The following is an 18035-nucleotide window of genomic DNA, read 5'->3' as shown; positions in this document are numbered from 1 at the left end:
GCAGCATACACCATACAAGGGGGCAGCATACACCATACAAGGGGGCTGCAGGCAGAGTACAAGGGGCAGCATACACCATAAAAGGGGGCAGCATAGATTATACAAGGGGGCAGCATACACCATAAAAGGGGGCAGCATATATTATACAAGGGGGCAGCAGGGGGGCAGCCGGCAGAGTACAAGGGGGCAACATATATTTTAAAAGGGGAGCAGCATACATTATAAAAGTGGGGCAACAGAGAACACTGACACAGACTGTACATAACATAAGACTGAAGGTGGGGTCTCTTCTCTAAACGTTTCCCCTTCTGCTGTATCTACAGGGTCCTTACCGGCATTTTTATCTGACTTGGGGGACCCTGCCCCAATTTTGCAGAAGGGGGTAGGCATTTCGGCCTTGTACACTGACCTGGAGGGTAAGGTGTTGGAGGCGGTTATTTGTGCCGCTTAAATTGCACTTCAAAGTAACTAGAGAATATCATGATTCTGTACTTCCTGGCCACTCTGGAGGTAAGGCAACCGCGGACCTCTTTTCTCGTAATTTTTGGTGGCCGGGGTTCTATCGGGATGTGGCTGAACAAGTGTCTACCTGCAATGTTTGTGCATACCCATCCATCTGGTCCTGTTTTGCCTCTACCTGTTCCTAACAGGGTCAGGGGAGACAGGTATAAAGGTATGACTGTCAGTAAATGCGTGCTAGGTATGACTGTCAGTAAACGCGTGCTAGGTCCGGACCTCAATGGGAATGACTTTGTGTGGTTGTTTACCAGTAATTTCAGGTTGAGGGTTCCTTCCTAGATTCATTGGTCCCTATAATATAACCGCCGTCATTGGTCCAGCAGCGTTTTGTCTTGAGCTACCTCAGGCTCTTAAGGTCTACAACGTTTTTCACAGATCTTTGCTAAAGAGATAGATATGTGGAAGGCCTTGAGCCCTCACCCCTACCTCCTCCCCCAATAATGGTTGATGGTAACCTCGAGTTTATAATTTTGAGGATTGTAGATTCTTGCCTCCAACGTCGTTCCTTACAATACTTGGTGCATTGGAGGGGTTATGGTCCAGAGGAAAGGATGTGGGTTTCTGCATCGGAGGTGAACACCCCCCAGGCTGGTTCATTCGTTCCACACCTCTTCTCCTGAGAAACCTGGTCTTGAGTGTGCGGAGGCCACTCGTAGAAGGGGGGCACTGTCACGGATGTGTCAGAGGCTGCAGACCGTTGCACTGCATCTGTCTGATGAAGGTCTCAGCAGTTTGCTTTGCAGACTTTTGCCTGGTCCTTCTGATGCTAGGACCCAGTGTCCACCTCCCCTGACTTTAATGGTCACACCTGGATCTGGATGTTTATAACTCCCAACTTGTTGTTGGGAGTTGTGGATGATATTTTCTATTTGCACTTCTTTGTTGAGGTTTGGAGCTGTAGCAGTCTGCTAGCATCCTCTTTGTAGCTTGGAGAGCGTCAGTGTTTCTCTCTGAGTCTACTCAAGCTAAGTGTCTCCCTTGTTTCGTTTATCCTAGCTGTCTTTAGTGTTAGTGGGGTTCGACCAGTTCACCCCTTTCCTTCTCTAAGCAGGGCTTACTGCTAAGGTCTGGCAGGGATTAGGTATCCTGCTATTTAGGGTCTTTTAGAGCAGACAGGGTGACGTTAGATCTGCCTAGGGGTCTCCACTCCCCGCTTCCCTAGTGTTGGGCCACCTTCTCCTTATCCGTTTGTGTTGCACTTACTCTGTCCTAAACTGTGCGTGACATCTGGTTGGTGTCCTACGGTACACTACTACTCCCCTCTTCCCTGGATGGGGCAAGGGTACAGACTGAGCGAGGATTCAGGAGCTAAGGCAAGGTATGTGGCCCCGGCATCTTCACCATCAGAAGTAATCCGGGGAACAGGGCTAGCAAGGGGGCCCCTAGCATTAGGGACAGGGAAGGAGCCCCAGGTCCCGAGATAGCCGACAACATAGTCGTAACAGATAAAATGGGATTTGGTCAGTGCAGTAGTAGTATCAAAGGGCAATGGGGGCAGCACAGTGGGCCAATTTTGGGGAGAGCAGCAAGTTATTGTAGCTGGAAGAGCCATTGATGAAGTTCCTGGAAAATACAGCAGTGTAAAAGAAGCAAACTAGAATCAGAGAAGATATCATCATTTATTTATTATTTCATAGAAGAAAATCACAGATGACAGTGACGGACGATGAAAAACACTCCGAGTGTTTATGTATGAAAAATATGTTTGATTTCTTAAGGAAGCCTAAACCAAAGTCATGGGAAAGGGGGATCCTCTAGGTAAATGGTACATTATTATTGGCCCTTTTCCTGGGTAGAACAAGAACATTACAGTGAATTTCCCAAATTAAAGGGATAGTCAAAAAGACTTAAAGGGGTTGTCCTCTTTCAGGAAATATTAGTCTCCAGGCTCAGTGTGGTATAAAAGAGCAAAACACTCACCATCCCCAGCATGGCAGCCAATCAGTGAGCTCAGCGACCTGCCCATTCAGAGCTCGCTGACACACTGTCGTAGTGATGTCAGCACCACAGCCAATGGCAGACATTGGGAGCAGCGGCAGAGCCTCAGCAGTGGACCGGGGGATTGTGAGTGTAGCACATTTTTTTATGCCAAACTGTTCCCAGGAAACAATATTTCCTGAAAGGTGACAACCCCTTTAAATTAATTGTCCATACTTAATCATTAGTTATAAATAGGTGACATTTTCCGGGCTGATTAACATCATAACACTGAGCTTAATTTTTCGGCTCCTGATCTACTGCATAGACTCAGGGGACAAAAGTTTTAGGGAAGTGCGTTCCTCCTAATGAGTCTGGCACATCTTACTCAGGAGCTCCCTTCTTTAAGACTGACGTACAAAACATAACTTAAAGAAAATCTGTCAGCAGGGTTATCATAATGTAAGCCAAGAGTAGTATGATGTAGCTGCAGAGACCCTGATTCCAGCGATGTGTCACTTACTGGGCTGCTTGCTGTTATTTTGATAGAATTCCTGTTTCCTCTGCTGTAGATCTAGCAGAGATCGGAATGCTGAGCTGTGTTTAGCCCCGCCCTCACCACTGATTGGCAGCTTCTTGTGTACGCTGTCAGCGAGCTGCCAATCAGTGTTGGGGGGCGGGGTTACACAGATTAGCTGTACTGCCTGGCATGTGACACCTAGTCCTGCAATGATAATCTCCTGCTGATAAAACACTGATTACATAGAAACTACAGCAAACTGCTGAGGAAGGTCACACATCCCTGGAATTATCATTATTCTGCTCGCAAAAGAAACTGCGGACAGATTCCCTTAGGGTGGAGACACACTAGCGAATTAAAAATCAGTCCCATTTTGATGCAGGAGAGTCAAACGAGGGCAATGCAGTTGTCATGCCAGTGTCATGCGTTTTTTGCGTGAGTATAATCCGATTTTTCACACCTAGCATCCGATTTACATCAGACTGCAATGCGATTTTAACATGAGCTTTTACATAGAGAAACTAAACACTAAAATAACACATCCTAGATATCCTGCTGTTGGGTTGTTGCCCTCCTACAGCCCCCTCCACGTCTCCTGGTGTACTGACCTGTCTCCTCCAGCCTCTGGACACTAAGCTGACAGACACAGCAAACCTTGCCACAGCTCGCATTGATGTGCCATCCTGGATGAGCTGCACTACCTGAGCCACTTGTGTGGGTTGTAGAGCCCGTCTCATGCTACCACGAGTGTGAAAGCACAACCAACATTCAAAAGTGACCAAAACATCAGCCAGAAAGCATTGGTAATGAGATGTGGTCTATGGTCCCCACCTGCAGAACCACTCCTTTATTGAGGGTGTCTTGAGAATTCCCAATAATTTCCATCTGTTGTCTATTCCACTTGCACAACAGCATGTGAAATTGATTGTCAATCAGTGTTGCTTCCTAAGTGGACAGTTTGGTTTCACAGAGTTAGATTTACTTGGAGTTATATTCTGTTGTGTATATGTTCCCTTTATTTTTTTGAGCAGTGTACGTAGATATATATATATATATATATATATATATATATATATATATATATATATATATATATATATATATAAAATTGTATATATATATACCTATTCTATGTGTATATATGTATTCTATCTTTTCTATTTTAACCTGTCAGTGTAATTTTATATTAGCCGCATATGAAATGCTGGCTTTTGATAGGACACCGGTGCGTAAAAATCGCACAGCACTCACATGGTACGATTGCTGTGCGAGTGCTGTGTGATTTTTTTTTTCTCGCACCCATTGACTTCTATTGTGGGATGCGATCCAATTTTGGATGACAATCGCAGCATGCTGCGATTTTTTTCCACCCCGATTGTGATCCGATCCGAGCTGGAAGAAAAAATGCAGATGAGCACACAATCATAGATTAACATTGGTCCGAATTCAATCCGATTTTTTATCAGATTGAATTCGTTCGATCTCATCGCAAGTGGGCATGAGCCATTAATGATCGAGACCATAGATTAAAATGATAACATTTTTGGATACCTGCAGCCACCACTAGAGGGAGCTTTGTTGTTTACTGTTTATATATTGAATGTAAATAAGAAACCTGTATAATAATAATAATCAGAATTTTTGTCACATATTACAGGAGCCATTTTTCATTTACAGAAGTTGCCAATAATAGATAAGTGCACCAATAAGACATTTTGCAAGAATCTCAGTGACGCAGCCGAGCAGCTTGTTACAGAAGAACCAGCGGAATATACATTGTGTATACAAAGTATCAGGCGTTATTTGTCAACAGGATGCAGGATATGTAGCAAATATCTTGTTCTTTGTAGCAGCATTTATTAACCATTGCATCAATTTAGGGTTATCGCCTCCAACATTCGCTGCCAAAACAGCATGTGGTAAAATCCAAAACATTTGTACAATGATCAGGGGCATTTTGTAATAAACTCCTTAAGAAACTCTTTAAGAAAGATCGATCACCAATCCAAAGGGACTATTTTTTGCTCTTATTTTATTCCCGCCGCTCCCCTGAATATTCAAAATGAAACAATGGATGACGTAGATTCTCTCGCTTCTCTCTTTATATACCGTATTTCATTAGTTGCCGTCTATGTTGCCTTTATCTCTCCAATCACTTCCCTTGTTATTCTTAAAGGGACGGTCACATTGCTGGAATTCCAGACAGTGATGAGGATGCGGAGTGTAGGAGCTGGGACTGTTCTGTTGACACTGGCACTGTACTGGGACTCACTGGGAGTGTTAATTCCGGGGATTCGTTTATATAACATTTCTAAAGATTGTGGCATCAGACAGTCAGACGTGATGATATATTCCTCTATATACAGGGCGGAGAATAAGTATATGATACTCTGCCGATTTTGCAGGTTTTCCCACCTACAAGGAATGGAGAGGTCTGTAATTTTTATCGTAGGTACACTTCACCTGTGAGAGATAAAATCTAAAAGTAAAATCCAGAAAATCACATTGTATGATTTTTCCATAATTAATTTGCATTTTATTGCATGAAATAAGTATTTGATACAATAGAAAAACAGAACTTAATATTTGATCCAGAAACCTTAGTTTGTAGTTACAGAGGTCAGACGTTTCCTGTAGCTCTTGGCCAAGTTTGCACACACAGCAGAAGGGATTTTGGCCCCCTCCTCCATACAGATCTCCTCCAGATCTTTCAGGTTTTGGGGGCTGTCGCTGGACAACATTGAGTGTCATCTCCCTCCAAAGATTTTCTATTGGGTTCAGGTCTGGAGACTGGATAGGCCACTCCAGGACCGTGAAATGCTTCTTAAGGAGCCGCTCCTTAATTGCCCTGGCTGTGTGTTTGAGGTCAGTGTCATGATGGAAGACCCAGCCACGACCCATCTTCAGTGCTCTTACTGAGGGAAGGAGGCTGTTGGCCAAAATCTCACAATACATGACCCAATCCATTATCCCTTCAATATGGTGCAGTCGTTCTGTCCCCTTTACAGAAAAGCACCCCCAAAGAATGATGTTTCCTCCACCATGCTTCACGTTTGGAATGGTGTTATTGGGGTTGTACTCAACCTTATTCTTCTTCCAAACACGACCAGTAGAGTAAATACCAAAAAGCTCCATTTTGGTCTCATCTGACCACATGACCTTCTCTCATTCCTCCTCTGGATCATCTAGATGGTCATTAGCGAGCTTTAAATGGGCGTGGCATGAGCAGGGGAACCTGCAGGATTTTAATCCATGACGGTGTAGTGTGTTACTAACGGTAATGTTTGAGACTGTGGTCCCAGCTATCTTCAGGTTATTGACCAGGTCCTCCTGTGTTGTTCTGGGCTGATTCCTGACCTATCTCAGAATCATCCTTACCCCACGATGCAAGATACTGCATGAAGCCCCAGACCGAGGAAGATTGACAATCATCTTGTGTTTCTTCCATTTTCTATTAATTGTGCCTACAGTTGTTGCTTTCTCACAAAACTTCTTGCCTATCATCCCTGTAGCCCATACCAGCCTTGTGCAGGTCTATAATTTTGTCTTTGGTATCCTTAGACAGCTCTTTGGTCTTGGCCATGGTGGAGAGGTTGGACTGTGATTGAGTGTGTGGACCGGTGTCCTTTATACAGGTAACGAGTTCAAAGAGGAGCAATTAATACAGGTAATGAGTGCAGAGAAGGAGGCTTCTTAAACATACTGATAAGGAATTTAGATTGTGAGCCCCTTTCGGGACAGTGATGATAATGTATGTAAAGCGCTGCAGAATAAGATAGCTCTATATAAGCCAAGCATAATAAATAATAATGAAGAAGAAATAACAGGTCTGTGAGAGCCAGAATTCTTGCTGCTTGGTAGATGATCTAATACTTATTTCATGCAATAAAATGTAAATTAATTACGGTAAGTACAAATCGTACAATGTGATTTTCTGGTTTTTATTTTTAGATTCTGTCTCTCACAGGTGAAGTGTAGCTACGATAAAAATTACAGACCTCTCTATTCTTTGTAGGTGGGAAAAAGGGCAAAATCGGTATCAAATACTTATTTTACCAAATGCATCAGGGGTGGGCAGATGTTTCTGGCATTGGTCACCTGTGTACTGGGTGCCACCTATGACACCCAGTGCCCACCCCGGTAACAGGCACAAATGCCACCATTGCACACTCTGCCAGCCACAGATTTTTTGCTTTCAGCAACCAAAGATGCCCCATGTTATAGTCTGTCAGTCTTAGATTACCCATGTTACAGAATGTGCCAGTGTGGAGACACGGGGATCAGTGGGAGCTCTCGTCCACTGCCCTGGCTGTCTTTAGAAAGACCGCATGGACGCCCACCTATACAGTACTCCTTCCCCATGGGCAGAATACTACTCAGACAACACAGGGTGAGAGTAACACAGTGTGGCAATACTTTATCGAACTACCAACAAACAATAACATATAGAACAGTCTGGCAAATAGCCAAGATGGTGCAAATGACATTGTGTCTCCCTTCCACTGGCGTGCCGGGAATAGAACAGCTGCAACTCTAGAGCTTCCAGCGACAACTACACCCATCAGTGGCACCCAGCTTTTGGCGGGGAAATGACAAGCTCAGGAAGCTAACCGACTGCAGTGAGGTATGTGGCCAGTTGGCTTGATTGCCCCAACCTGGCTTCTCAAAATGTCTCCATGAGTTCAGCAATGGTCAGTAGAGCTGATCTGTATTCCTCCAGCATTGGCCGTGGTACCTTGGCTACTGTCATGTAGAGTCTCCTTTAAAATTAGAGGTATATCCCCCTTTTTATAGTTCATAACTGTCCTTCAGGGCATCATCCACAGGTCAGGTGGAAGGTGGCATGAAGACATTGTTCAAATATTCAATCAATCAGCATAGTTTAGCCTTCAATGTTTGCAGGTCAACAAGCTGCATGGACTGATAAAATGGGCAATCAACATATTAGCAAACATCGATTGCTCATTTACTCTGCGATCCTGTCATCCAAGGATAGCAGCACAAAAACTGCAACAAATATCAGTTCAAGAGTCAGATTTCAGGCTCATATGCATAATGGCTTATATCTTTTGACCACAGATGCCCCATGTTACAGCCTGTGCCAGTCATAGATGCCCCATGTTACAGCCTGTGCCAGCCATAGATGCACCATGATACAGCCTGTGCCAGCCATAGATGCCCCATGTTACAGCCTGTGCCAGCCATAGATGCCCCATGTTACAGTCTGTGCCAGCCACAAATGCCCCATGTTACACCCTGTGCCAGCCATAGATGCCCCATGTTACAGCCTGTGCCGGCCATAGATGCCCCATGTTACAGCCTGTGCCGGCCACAGATGCCCCATGTTACACCCTGTGCCGGCCATAGATGCCACATGATACAGCCTGTGCCAGCCATAGATGCCCCATGTTACACCCTGTGCCGGCCATAGATGCCACATGATACAGCCTGTGCCAGCCATAGATGCCCCATGTCATACCCTGTGCCAGCCACAGATGCCCCATGTTACACCCTGTGCCGGCCATAGATGCCCCATGTCACACCCTGTGCCAGCCATAGATGCCCCATGTTACAGTCTGTGCCGGCCATAGATGCCCCATGTTACACCCTGTGCCCCATGTTACACCCTGTGCCGGCCATAGATGCCCCATGTTACAGTCTGTGCCGGCCATAGATGCCCCATGTTACAGTCTGTGCCGGCCATAGATGCCCCATGTTACACCCTGTGCCCCATGTTACACCCATAGATGCCCCATGTTACACCCTGTGCCGGCCATAGATGCCCCATGTCACACCCATAGATGCCCCATGTTACAGCCTGTGCCTACAGTTCCGGGCACTTTATATAAAGCCGGGGTTCCTCAATTTCTCAATCTGCGGCTCCTCCGTCACGTATTCCTGACATATGGAAAGTTCTTGAGATAGGACAGGAATGTGTGTAAGTGGCTCCGGATACAAGACAGAAGTTGTGACCTTCAGACATTGGAATAGGTAGAAGCCAAGATGTGGTTAATACCCGCAACCTGATTACGCCCAGGTATACTGTATATAGAAGAGAGGGGCACTGCCGGACCCCCTTATTGACGTCTGCCCCCAAACTGCTCACCCAATTCACATGCATGTGATGAGACTAATGGATACATTGTAATCCCAGTATTAACAGCAATGTTCTTCATTACAGATTATGGAGTCGGATTTTATCAAGATGGCAGCACAACCTCCGCTGATGTCAACGCCAATAAAGGGGAAATGTACGTGTCCTGGTGGCGGGTAAAGTGATGTCTTGTCTGATAAACACATGTGAAGGGGTTAATTCTAATTTATACGCCAGCTGCCGTATACTGGTGGGCGCCCTGTGCCGTCATCACTATACATATAGGATGGCCCCAAATAACACATAACCGTGCCATACAGTGCCACCGCTATTATATTACAGTGCAACTATGTTGCAGCGCCATACAATGTTTAACGGAGTTGTTCAGAACTGAGATATTAGGGTAGGTAATCAATATCAGATTGGGCACCCCCCAATGTTCAGCTGAATCCCTCGCCCAAAAGATACACAGAGCCGAGAGCCATAACGGCACAGCTCCATACACCGCATAGTGGCCGTTGTCTGGTACTGCAGTTCACTTCATTAGTAGCTGAGCTGCAGTTCCCAGGAATGGCCACTATACCGCATAGGGAGCACGTATATTTATGCCAAATTGTACATGTGATGGGTCTAACCGCGAGTATATAGTGCTGCAGAGAACGGCCTCTGTCTGATGTGATGGAGAACCTGTACATGCGCAGCACAAGGATTTACAAAGCGCACTCAAAAAGTACAGTTTCCCTTTAAGAGGTCACTACCTGCATCTGTGATGTCATAATACTCTACTATGACATCATGGCTGCAGTGACAAGTGCAGCACACGGCCTTGGAATGGAGAACAACCCGACCATCTAGAACGACAGCACATTCCCAGTGAGTGCTGCAGATCCCAGTATAAAGCCAGTGTGGGGGTAAGATGTGGAAATTATCGCTGTGACCGGTGTATATAATGTATCAGTGCCAGTGAGGGCTACCAGCCTGGGTCCAGGATAGCAGAGAAATGTGTATTGTTACTGGTCCAGGACAGCAGAGAAATGTGTATTGTTACTGGTCCAGGACAGCAGAGAAATGTGCATTGTTACTGTGTTTAGCTTTGCCTTCACTGCTACACTGTAACAGACCCTCAGCTTCATGTAGGAAGTCATGTTAAAGGGGTATATTCACATTTTTGTTTTTTATGGCATTGATATGCTATAAATTTAAAGATGGCAGCTACCATCGATCACTCCCAGTCCTGAATTTCAGGACCCCTTTAAGATTAAGAACTGTCTGTGGTGGATAGTCCTTCCCATCTTGCTAAGCCTTGCCCACTTTTTTTCACTTTTTTTCCTTTTGTTGTGTATGAAAAGTTACACTAAAAAAAACAAATGCCGACAGACAAAAAATTTGAAAAAGCAATAACTACAGAATTAAAACAACTCTTCGGAAAAAAAAATGCCAGCGTTTCCTGCAGCCAGCATTTCCTCATCAGGCTTGCCCACCTGAAAAAGACGATGTGGGCACATACCCTGCAAAAGAAAAAGTGGCAAAGTTTAGCACAGAATGGTTGTCCACCAAAATCTGGTGCAGACATAATCGTCTGTTAGGTTCTCCCACGAGAAAGGTGAAGAACCTGAACTAAATGTTCTATCTACATCTGTAAACTCCTCGAACGCCTGGTCCACTCCCGTCTTACCCGCTATCTCTCAGATAACTCTCTTCTCGACCCTCTTCAATCTGGCTTCCGCTCTTTACACTCTACTGAAACTGCCCTCACTAAAGTCTCTAATGACCTACTAACAGCTAAATCTAATGGTCACTACTCCATGCTAATTCTCTTGGATCTCTCCGCAGCATTCGACACTGTGGATCATCAGCTCCTCCTCACTATGCTCCGCTCCATCGGCCTCTAGGACACCGTTCTCTCTTGGTTCTCCTCCTATCTCTCTGACCGATCCTTCACTGTATCTTTTGCTGGTTCCTCCTCCTCTCACCTTCCCCTTACTGTTGGGGTTCCTGTTGTGGATTCTGTTTTTGGGCTCCCTCTGGTGGTTACGGCTGGTACTGGGTGACTTTGGTGGGTTGTGGTCTCTGGTTTCCACCTGTCCATCAGAGGCTGGGTGTTTCCTATTTAACCTGGCTTTCCTGTCATTCCCTTGCCGGCTATCAATGTACTCAGATGTGCTCAGTTTGGTTCCTGACTACCTGCTCCCAGCTCTCTCAGGATAAGCTAAGTTCTGTTTTTCAGTTGTTTGGTTTTTTGTCCAGCTTGCTTATTATGTCTCTATGCTAGCTGGAAGCTCTAGTGGGCTGAGGTTCTCCCCATGTGCCATGAGTTGGCACATGGGTTCTTGTAATCTCAGGATGGTTTTTGATTAGGGTTTTTTGCTGACCGCTCAGACCCCTTTTGTATCATTCTGCTTTCTAGTTATAGCGGGCCTCATTTTGCTAAATCTATTTTCATCTCTATGTGCGTGCCTTCCTCTCATTTCACCGTCAATACATGTGGGGGGCAACTATACCTTTTGGGGTTCATTCCTCTGGAGGCAAGCTAGGTCTTTATTTCCTCTGCAGTGCTAGTTAGCTCTTAGGCTGGCGCGTGGCGTCTAGAATCAACGTAGGCACGCTCCCTGGCTATTTCTAGTTGTGTTTGTCAGGAGTAGGGCAGCGGTCAGCCCAGGTTCCATCACCCTAGAGCTCGTCCGTTATTTATGTTATTTTGCTTGTCCAGTGCGATCCCCAGCCATTGGGATCCATGACAGTATAGCCGGCCCACAAAGTGTTAATTGTGTGGGCTGAAGCAGGAGAAAAAGAAGTGTTTAAGGGAAATTTTTTTTTTTTTTTTTCCCCTCAGAGTTTTGCTGCCTAGCCCTTAATTGCTGTCTAGCTGCTTCTTACCTCCTCTTAACCCTTGAATGGTTCTGACCTTAGCTGTTTAACATGGATGTCCAGAGTTTGGCTTCCAGCCTGAGTAATCTTGCTGCAAAAGTTCAAAACATACAGGATTTTGTTGTTCACACTCCCATGTCTGAACCTAGAATTCCTATTCCAGAGTTTTTTTCTGGAGATAGATCTACCTTCCTGAATTTCAGGAACAATTGCAAATTGTTTCTTTCTTTGAAATCTCGCTCCTCTGGAGACCCTGCTCAGCAGGTTAAGATTGTAATATCTTTCCTGCGGGGCGACCCTCAGAATTGGGCATTTGCATTGGCACCAGGGGATCCTGCATTGCTCAGTGTGGATGCGTTTTTTCTGGCACTGGGATTGCTCTATGAGGAACCTAACCTGGAGATTCAGGCTGAAAAGGCTTTATTAGCCCTCTCTCAGGGGCATGATGAAGCGGAAATATATTGTCAAAAATTTCGGAAATGGTCGGTGCTTACTCAGTGGAATGAGTGCGCCCTGGCTGCAAACTTCAGAGATGGTCTTTCTGAGGCCATTAAGGATATTATGGTGAGGTTCCCTGCGCCTACAGGTCTGAATGAGTCTATGGCTATGGCCATTCAGATTGATCGGCGTTTACGGGAGCGCAAACCTGTGCACCAGTTGGCGGTGTCTTCTGAACAGGCACCTGAGACTATGCAATGTGATAGAATTCAGTCTAGAAGTGAACGGCAAAATTATAGGCGGAAAAATGGATTGTGTTTTTATTGTGGTGATTCAGCTCATGTTATATCAGCATGCTCTAAACGCACAAAAAAGGTTGATAAATCTTTTGTCATTAGTACTCTGCAGTCTAAGTTCATTTTGTCTGTAACTCTGATTTTTTCACTGTCTTCCATTTCCGTCGATGCCTATGTGGATTCGGGCGCTGCCCTGAGTCTTATGGATTGGTCATTTGCCAAATGCTGCGGTTTTAGTCTGGAGCCTCTGGAAGTTCCTATTCCTTTGAAGGGAATTGACTCTACACCATTGGCTATGAATAAACCGCAGTACTGGACACAAGTGACCATGCGCATGACTCCCGTTCATCAGGAGGTGATTCGCTTCCTTGTACTGTATAATTTACATGATGTACTAGTGCTTGGTCTGCCATGGTTACAAACTCATAATCCTGTCCTGGATTGGAAAACAATGTCTGTGTTAAGCTGGGGATGTCAGGGGGTTCATGATGATGCACCTCTGATTTCAATAGCTTCATCTACTCCTTCTGAGGTCCCTGCGTTTTTGTCTGACTATCGGGATGTTTTTGAGGAGCCTAAGCTCAATTCGCTCCCTCCTCATAGGGATTGTGACTGTGCTATAGAATTAATTCCTGGCAGTAAGTTCCCTAAGGGTCGTTTATTTAATCTGTCAGTGCCAGAGCATACTGCTATGCGGAATTATATTAAGGAGTCCTTGGAAAAGGGACATATTCATCCATCTTCGTCCCCTCTGGGAGCAGGTTTTTTTTTCGTGGCAAAAAAAGATGGTTCCCTGAGGCCTTGTATAGATTATCGCCTTCTGAATAAGATTACAGTCAAGTATCAGTATCCATTGCCATTATTGACTGATTTGTTTGCTCGCATTAAGGGGGCTAGGTGGTTCACTAAGATAGATCTTCGCGGTGCGTATAATCTTGTGCGGATAAAACAGGGTGATGAGTGGAAAACCGCATTTAATACGCCTGAGGGCCATTTTGAGTATTTGGTAATGCCTTTTGGACTTTCTAATGCTCCTTCAGTCTTTCAGTCCTTTATGCACAATATTTTCCGTGAATATCTGGATAAGTTTATGATTGTGTATTTGGATGATATTTTGGTGTTTTCTCATGACTGGGAGTCTCATGTTCTACAGGTCAGGAAGGTGTTTCAAGTCCTGCGGGCCAATTCTCTGTTTGTGAAGGGCTCAAAATGTCTCTTCGGAGTCCAGAAAATTTCTTTTTTGGGGTACATTTTTTCTCCTTCTACTATTGAGATGGATCCCGTCAAGGTTCAGGCGATTTGTGACTGGACACAACCTACATCTGTTAAGAGTCTTCAGAAGTTCTTGGGTTTCGCTAATTTTTATCGTCGGTTCATTACTAATTTTTCCAGTGTTGTTAAACCTTTGACTGATTTGACTAAAAAGGGTGCTGATGTTGCTAATTGGTCTCCTACGGCTGTGGAGGCCTTTCAGGAACTTAAGCGCCGGTTTTCTTCTGCTCCTGTGTTATGTCAACCAGATGTTTCACTTCCTTTTCAGGTTGAGGTTGATGCTTCCGAGATTGGAGCGGGGGCGGTTTTGTCACAGAGAAGTTCCAATGGCTCGGTGATGAAGCCATGTGCGTTCTTTTCTAGAAAATTCTCGCCCGCTGAGCGCAATTATGATGTGGGTAATCGGGAGCTTTTGGCCATGAAGTGGGCATTTGAGGAGTGGCGTCATTGGCTTGAGGGTGCTAGACATCGTGTGGTGGTCTTGACTGATCACAAAAATCTGATTTACCTTGAGTCTGCCAGGCGTCTGAATCCTAGACAGGCTCGTTGGTCGTTGTTTTTTTCTCGTTTCAATTTTGTGGTTTCATACCTGCCAGGTTCAAAGAATGTGAAGGCAGATGCTCTTTCCAGGAGTTTTGTGCCTGACTCTCCTGGAGACTCTGGGCCTACTGGTATCCTTAGGGATGGGGTAATATTGTCCGCCGTCTCCCCAGACTTGCGACGTGCATTGCAGGAGTTTCAGGCGGATAAACCTGATCGTTGTCCACCAGAAAGACTGTTTGTTCCGGATGATTGGACCAGTAGAGTCATCTCCGAGGTCCATTCTTCTGTGTTGGCTGGTCATCCTGGAATATTTGGTACTAGAGACTTGGTGGCCAGGTCTTTTTGGTGGCCTTCCTTGTCAAGGGATGTGCGCACCTTTGTGCAGTCTTGTGAAGTGTGTGCTCGGGCTAAGCCTTGCTGTTCTCGGGCCAGTGGGTTGTTATCCTTGCCTATCCCGAAAAGGCCTTGGACGCACATTTCCATGGATTTTATTTCAGATCTCCCTGTCTCACAGAAAATGTCCGTTATCTGGGTTGTGTGTGACCGCTTTTCTAAGATGGTTCATTTGGTACCCTTGCCTAAGTTGCCTTCCTCCTCTGAGTTGGTCCCTTTATTTTTTCAGAATGTGGTTCGTTTGCATGGGATTCCGGAGAATATCGTTTCTGACAGGGGATCCCAGTTTGTGTCTAGATTTTGGCGGACGTTTTGTGCTAAGATGGGCATTGATTTGTCTTTCTCGTCTGCATTCCATCCTCAGACGAATGGCCAGACGGAGCGAACTAATCAGACCTTGGAAACTTATTTAAGGTGTTTTGTTTCTGCTGATCAAGATGACTGGGTTGCTTTTTTGCCACTGGCCGAATTTGCCCTTAATAATCGGGCTAGTTCTGCTACTTTGGTCTCTCCTTTCTTTTGTAATTCGGGGTTTCATCCTCGTTTTTCCTCTGGTCAGGTGGAGCCTTCGGATTGTCCTGGAGTGGACGTGGTGGTGGACAGGCTACATCAGATTTGGAATCAGGTGGTGGACAATTTGAAGTTGTCTCAGGAGAAGACTCAGCAGTTTGCTAATCGCCGTCGCCGCGTGGGTCCCCGACTTCTTGTTGGGGACTTGGTGTGGTTGTCTTCTCGTTTTGTCCCTATGAAGGTCTCTTCTCCTAAGTTCAAGCCTCGGTTCATCGGTCCTTATAAGATCTTGGAGATTCTTAACCCTGTGTCTTTTCGTTTGGATCTCCCAGCATCGTTTGCTATTCATAATGTGTTCCATCGGTCGTTATTGCGGAGGTATGAGGTGCCCGTTGTTCCTTCGGTTGAGCCTCCTGCTCCGGTGCTGGTGGAGGGAGAATTGGAGTATGTTGTTGAGAAGATCTTGGATTCTCGTGTTTCCAGACGTAAACTCCAGTATTTGGTTAAGTGGAAGGGTTATGGTCAGGAGGATAATTCCTGGGTGGTCGCCTCTGATGTTCATGCGACTGATTTGGTCCGCGCCTTCCATAGAGCTCATCCTGATCGCCCTGGGGGTTCTCGTGAGGGTTCGGTGACCCCTCCTCAAGGGGGGGGGTACTGTTGTGGATTCTGTTTTTGGGCTCCCTCTGGTGGTTACGGCTGGTACTGGGTGACTTTGGTGGGTTGTGGTCTCTGGTTTCCACCTGTCCATCAGAGGCTGGGTGTTTCCTATTTAACCTGGCTTTCCTGTCATTCCCTTGCCGGCTATCAATGTACTCAGATGTGCTCAGTTTGGTTCCTGACTACCTGCTCCCAGCTCTCTCAGGATAAGCTAAGTTCTGTTTTTCAGTTGTTTGGTTTTTTGTCCAGCTTGCTAATTATGACTCTATGCTAGCTGGTAGCTCTAGTGGGCTGAGGTTCTCCCCATGTGCCATGAGTTGGCACATGGGTTCTTGTAATCTCAGGATGGTTTTTGATTAGGGTTTTTTGCTGACCGCTCAGACCCCTTTTGTATCATTCTGCTTTCTAGTTATAGCGGGCCTCATTTTGCTAAATCTATTTTCATCTCTATGTGCGTGCCTTCCTCTCATTTCACCGTCAATACATGTGGGGGGCAACTATACCTTTTGGGGTTCATTCCTCTGGAGGCAAGCTAGGTCTTTATTTCCTCTGCAGTGCTAGTTAGCTCTTAGGCTGGCGCGTGGCGTCTAGAATCAACGTAGGCACGCTCCCTGGCTATTTCTAGTTGTGTTTGTCAGGAGTAGGGCAGCGGTCAGCCCAGGTTCCATCACCCTAGAGCTCGTCCGTTATTTATGTTATTTTGCTTGTCCAGTGCGATCCCCAGCCATTGGGATCCATGACAGGTTCCTCAAGGATCAGTCCTAGGCCCCCTCCTCTTCTCTCTGTATACTGCCCCTATTGGACAAACAATCAGTAGATTTGGTTTCCAGTACCATCTCTATGCTGACGACACCCAATTATACACTTCTTCTCCTGATATCACGCCTGCCTTTCTAGAAAACACCAGTAATTGTCTTACCGCTGTCTCCAACATCATGTCCTCCCTCTATCTGAAACGGAATCTTTCCAAAATGGAACTCCTTGTGTTTCCTCCCTCTACTAACCTTCCTATGCCTGACATTGCCATCTCCGTGTGTGGTTCCACCATTACTCCTCAGCAGCATGCTCACTCTCTTGAGGTCATATTTGATTCAGATCTTTCCTTCGCTCCCCACATTCGATGACTCATGTCACCTACACCTCAAAAACATCTAGAGAATTTGCCCTTTTCTTAACTTCTGCTCTGCAAAAACGTACTGTCGCTCTTATTCATTCTCGTCTGGACTATTGCAACTCTCTACTAGTCAGTCTCCTCTTACTAAACTCTCCCCGCTCCAATCCGTCCTGAATGCAGCAGCCAGAATCATATTTCTGTCCAACAGCTACACTATGGTGGATCATTCGGATCCTGGTAGAAGTACCGTATATGTGCACTCCCGGTGGAATTGGTAATTAATCGGATCTTTTTCTTACAGATTCGTCTCTCTTCCAGGAGATTGCGCTTCTGCCATACAAGCTCTTTGGACGTTGCTCACGGTAAATTTTCGCTCTGCAGGGGTTAGGAAATTTGTGGTTTACACCTCCACAGTTCTGAAAAGGATCAAGAGAGAGAAGTGTTACTTACAGTTGTGCTCAAAAGTTTACATACCCCAGCAGAATTTTTGCTTTCTTGGCCTTTTTTCAGAGAATATGAATGATAACACCAAAACTTTTTCTCCACTCATGGTTAGTGGTTGGGTGAAGCCATTTATTGTCAAACTACTGTGTTTTCTCTTTTAAATCATAATGACAACCCAAAACATCCAAATTAACCCGATCAAAAGTTCACATACCCTGGTGATTTTGGCCTGATAACATGCACAGAAGTTGTCATCAATGCTTTTGAATGGCTACTAAAGGTAACATCCTCACCTGTGACCTGTTTGCTTGTAATCAGTGTGTGTGCATAAAAGCTGAGTGAATTTCTGGGATCCAGACAGACTCTTGCATCTTTCATCCAGCCACTGACAATTCTGGATTGTGAGTCATGGGGAAAGCAAAAGAATTGTCAACGGATCTATGGGAA

At 45.4% G+C, this 18035-nt stretch overlaps 1 protein-coding gene across 4 annotated transcripts in view; it reads left to right on the top strand.

Moving 5' to 3' along the window:
* The window catches only part of TMEM71 (transmembrane protein 71), a 51187-nt gene that overhangs the window by 2780 nt on the left and 30372 nt on the right, over nucleotides 1-18035 (top strand). For 2 of the 4 annotated variants that reach the window (XM_077271255.1, XM_077271256.1), the window contains exons 2-3: nucleotides 9138-9207; nucleotides 17446-17506. In XM_077271255.1, the coding sequence (XP_077127370.1) occupies nucleotides 9141-9207; nucleotides 17446-17506 (128 nt within the window). In that variant the 5' untranslated portion in view covers nucleotides 9138-9140. Of the gene's footprint in view, nucleotides 1-9137; nucleotides 9208-9773; nucleotides 9962-17445; nucleotides 17507-18035 lie in introns of those variants that run through there. The other 2 variants (XM_077271258.1, XM_077271257.1) reach the window with 2 other exon arrangements.

The sequence above is a fragment of the Ranitomeya variabilis genome, chromosome 6 (assembly GCF_051348905.1).
Source record: "Ranitomeya variabilis isolate aRanVar5 chromosome 6, aRanVar5.hap1, whole genome shotgun sequence".
Classification (NCBI taxonomy): domain Eukaryota; kingdom Metazoa; phylum Chordata; class Amphibia; order Anura; family Dendrobatidae; genus Ranitomeya; species Ranitomeya variabilis.
The sequence above is the reverse complement of the archived record's forward strand: the minus strand, read 5'-3'. Positions and strand labels throughout refer to the sequence as shown.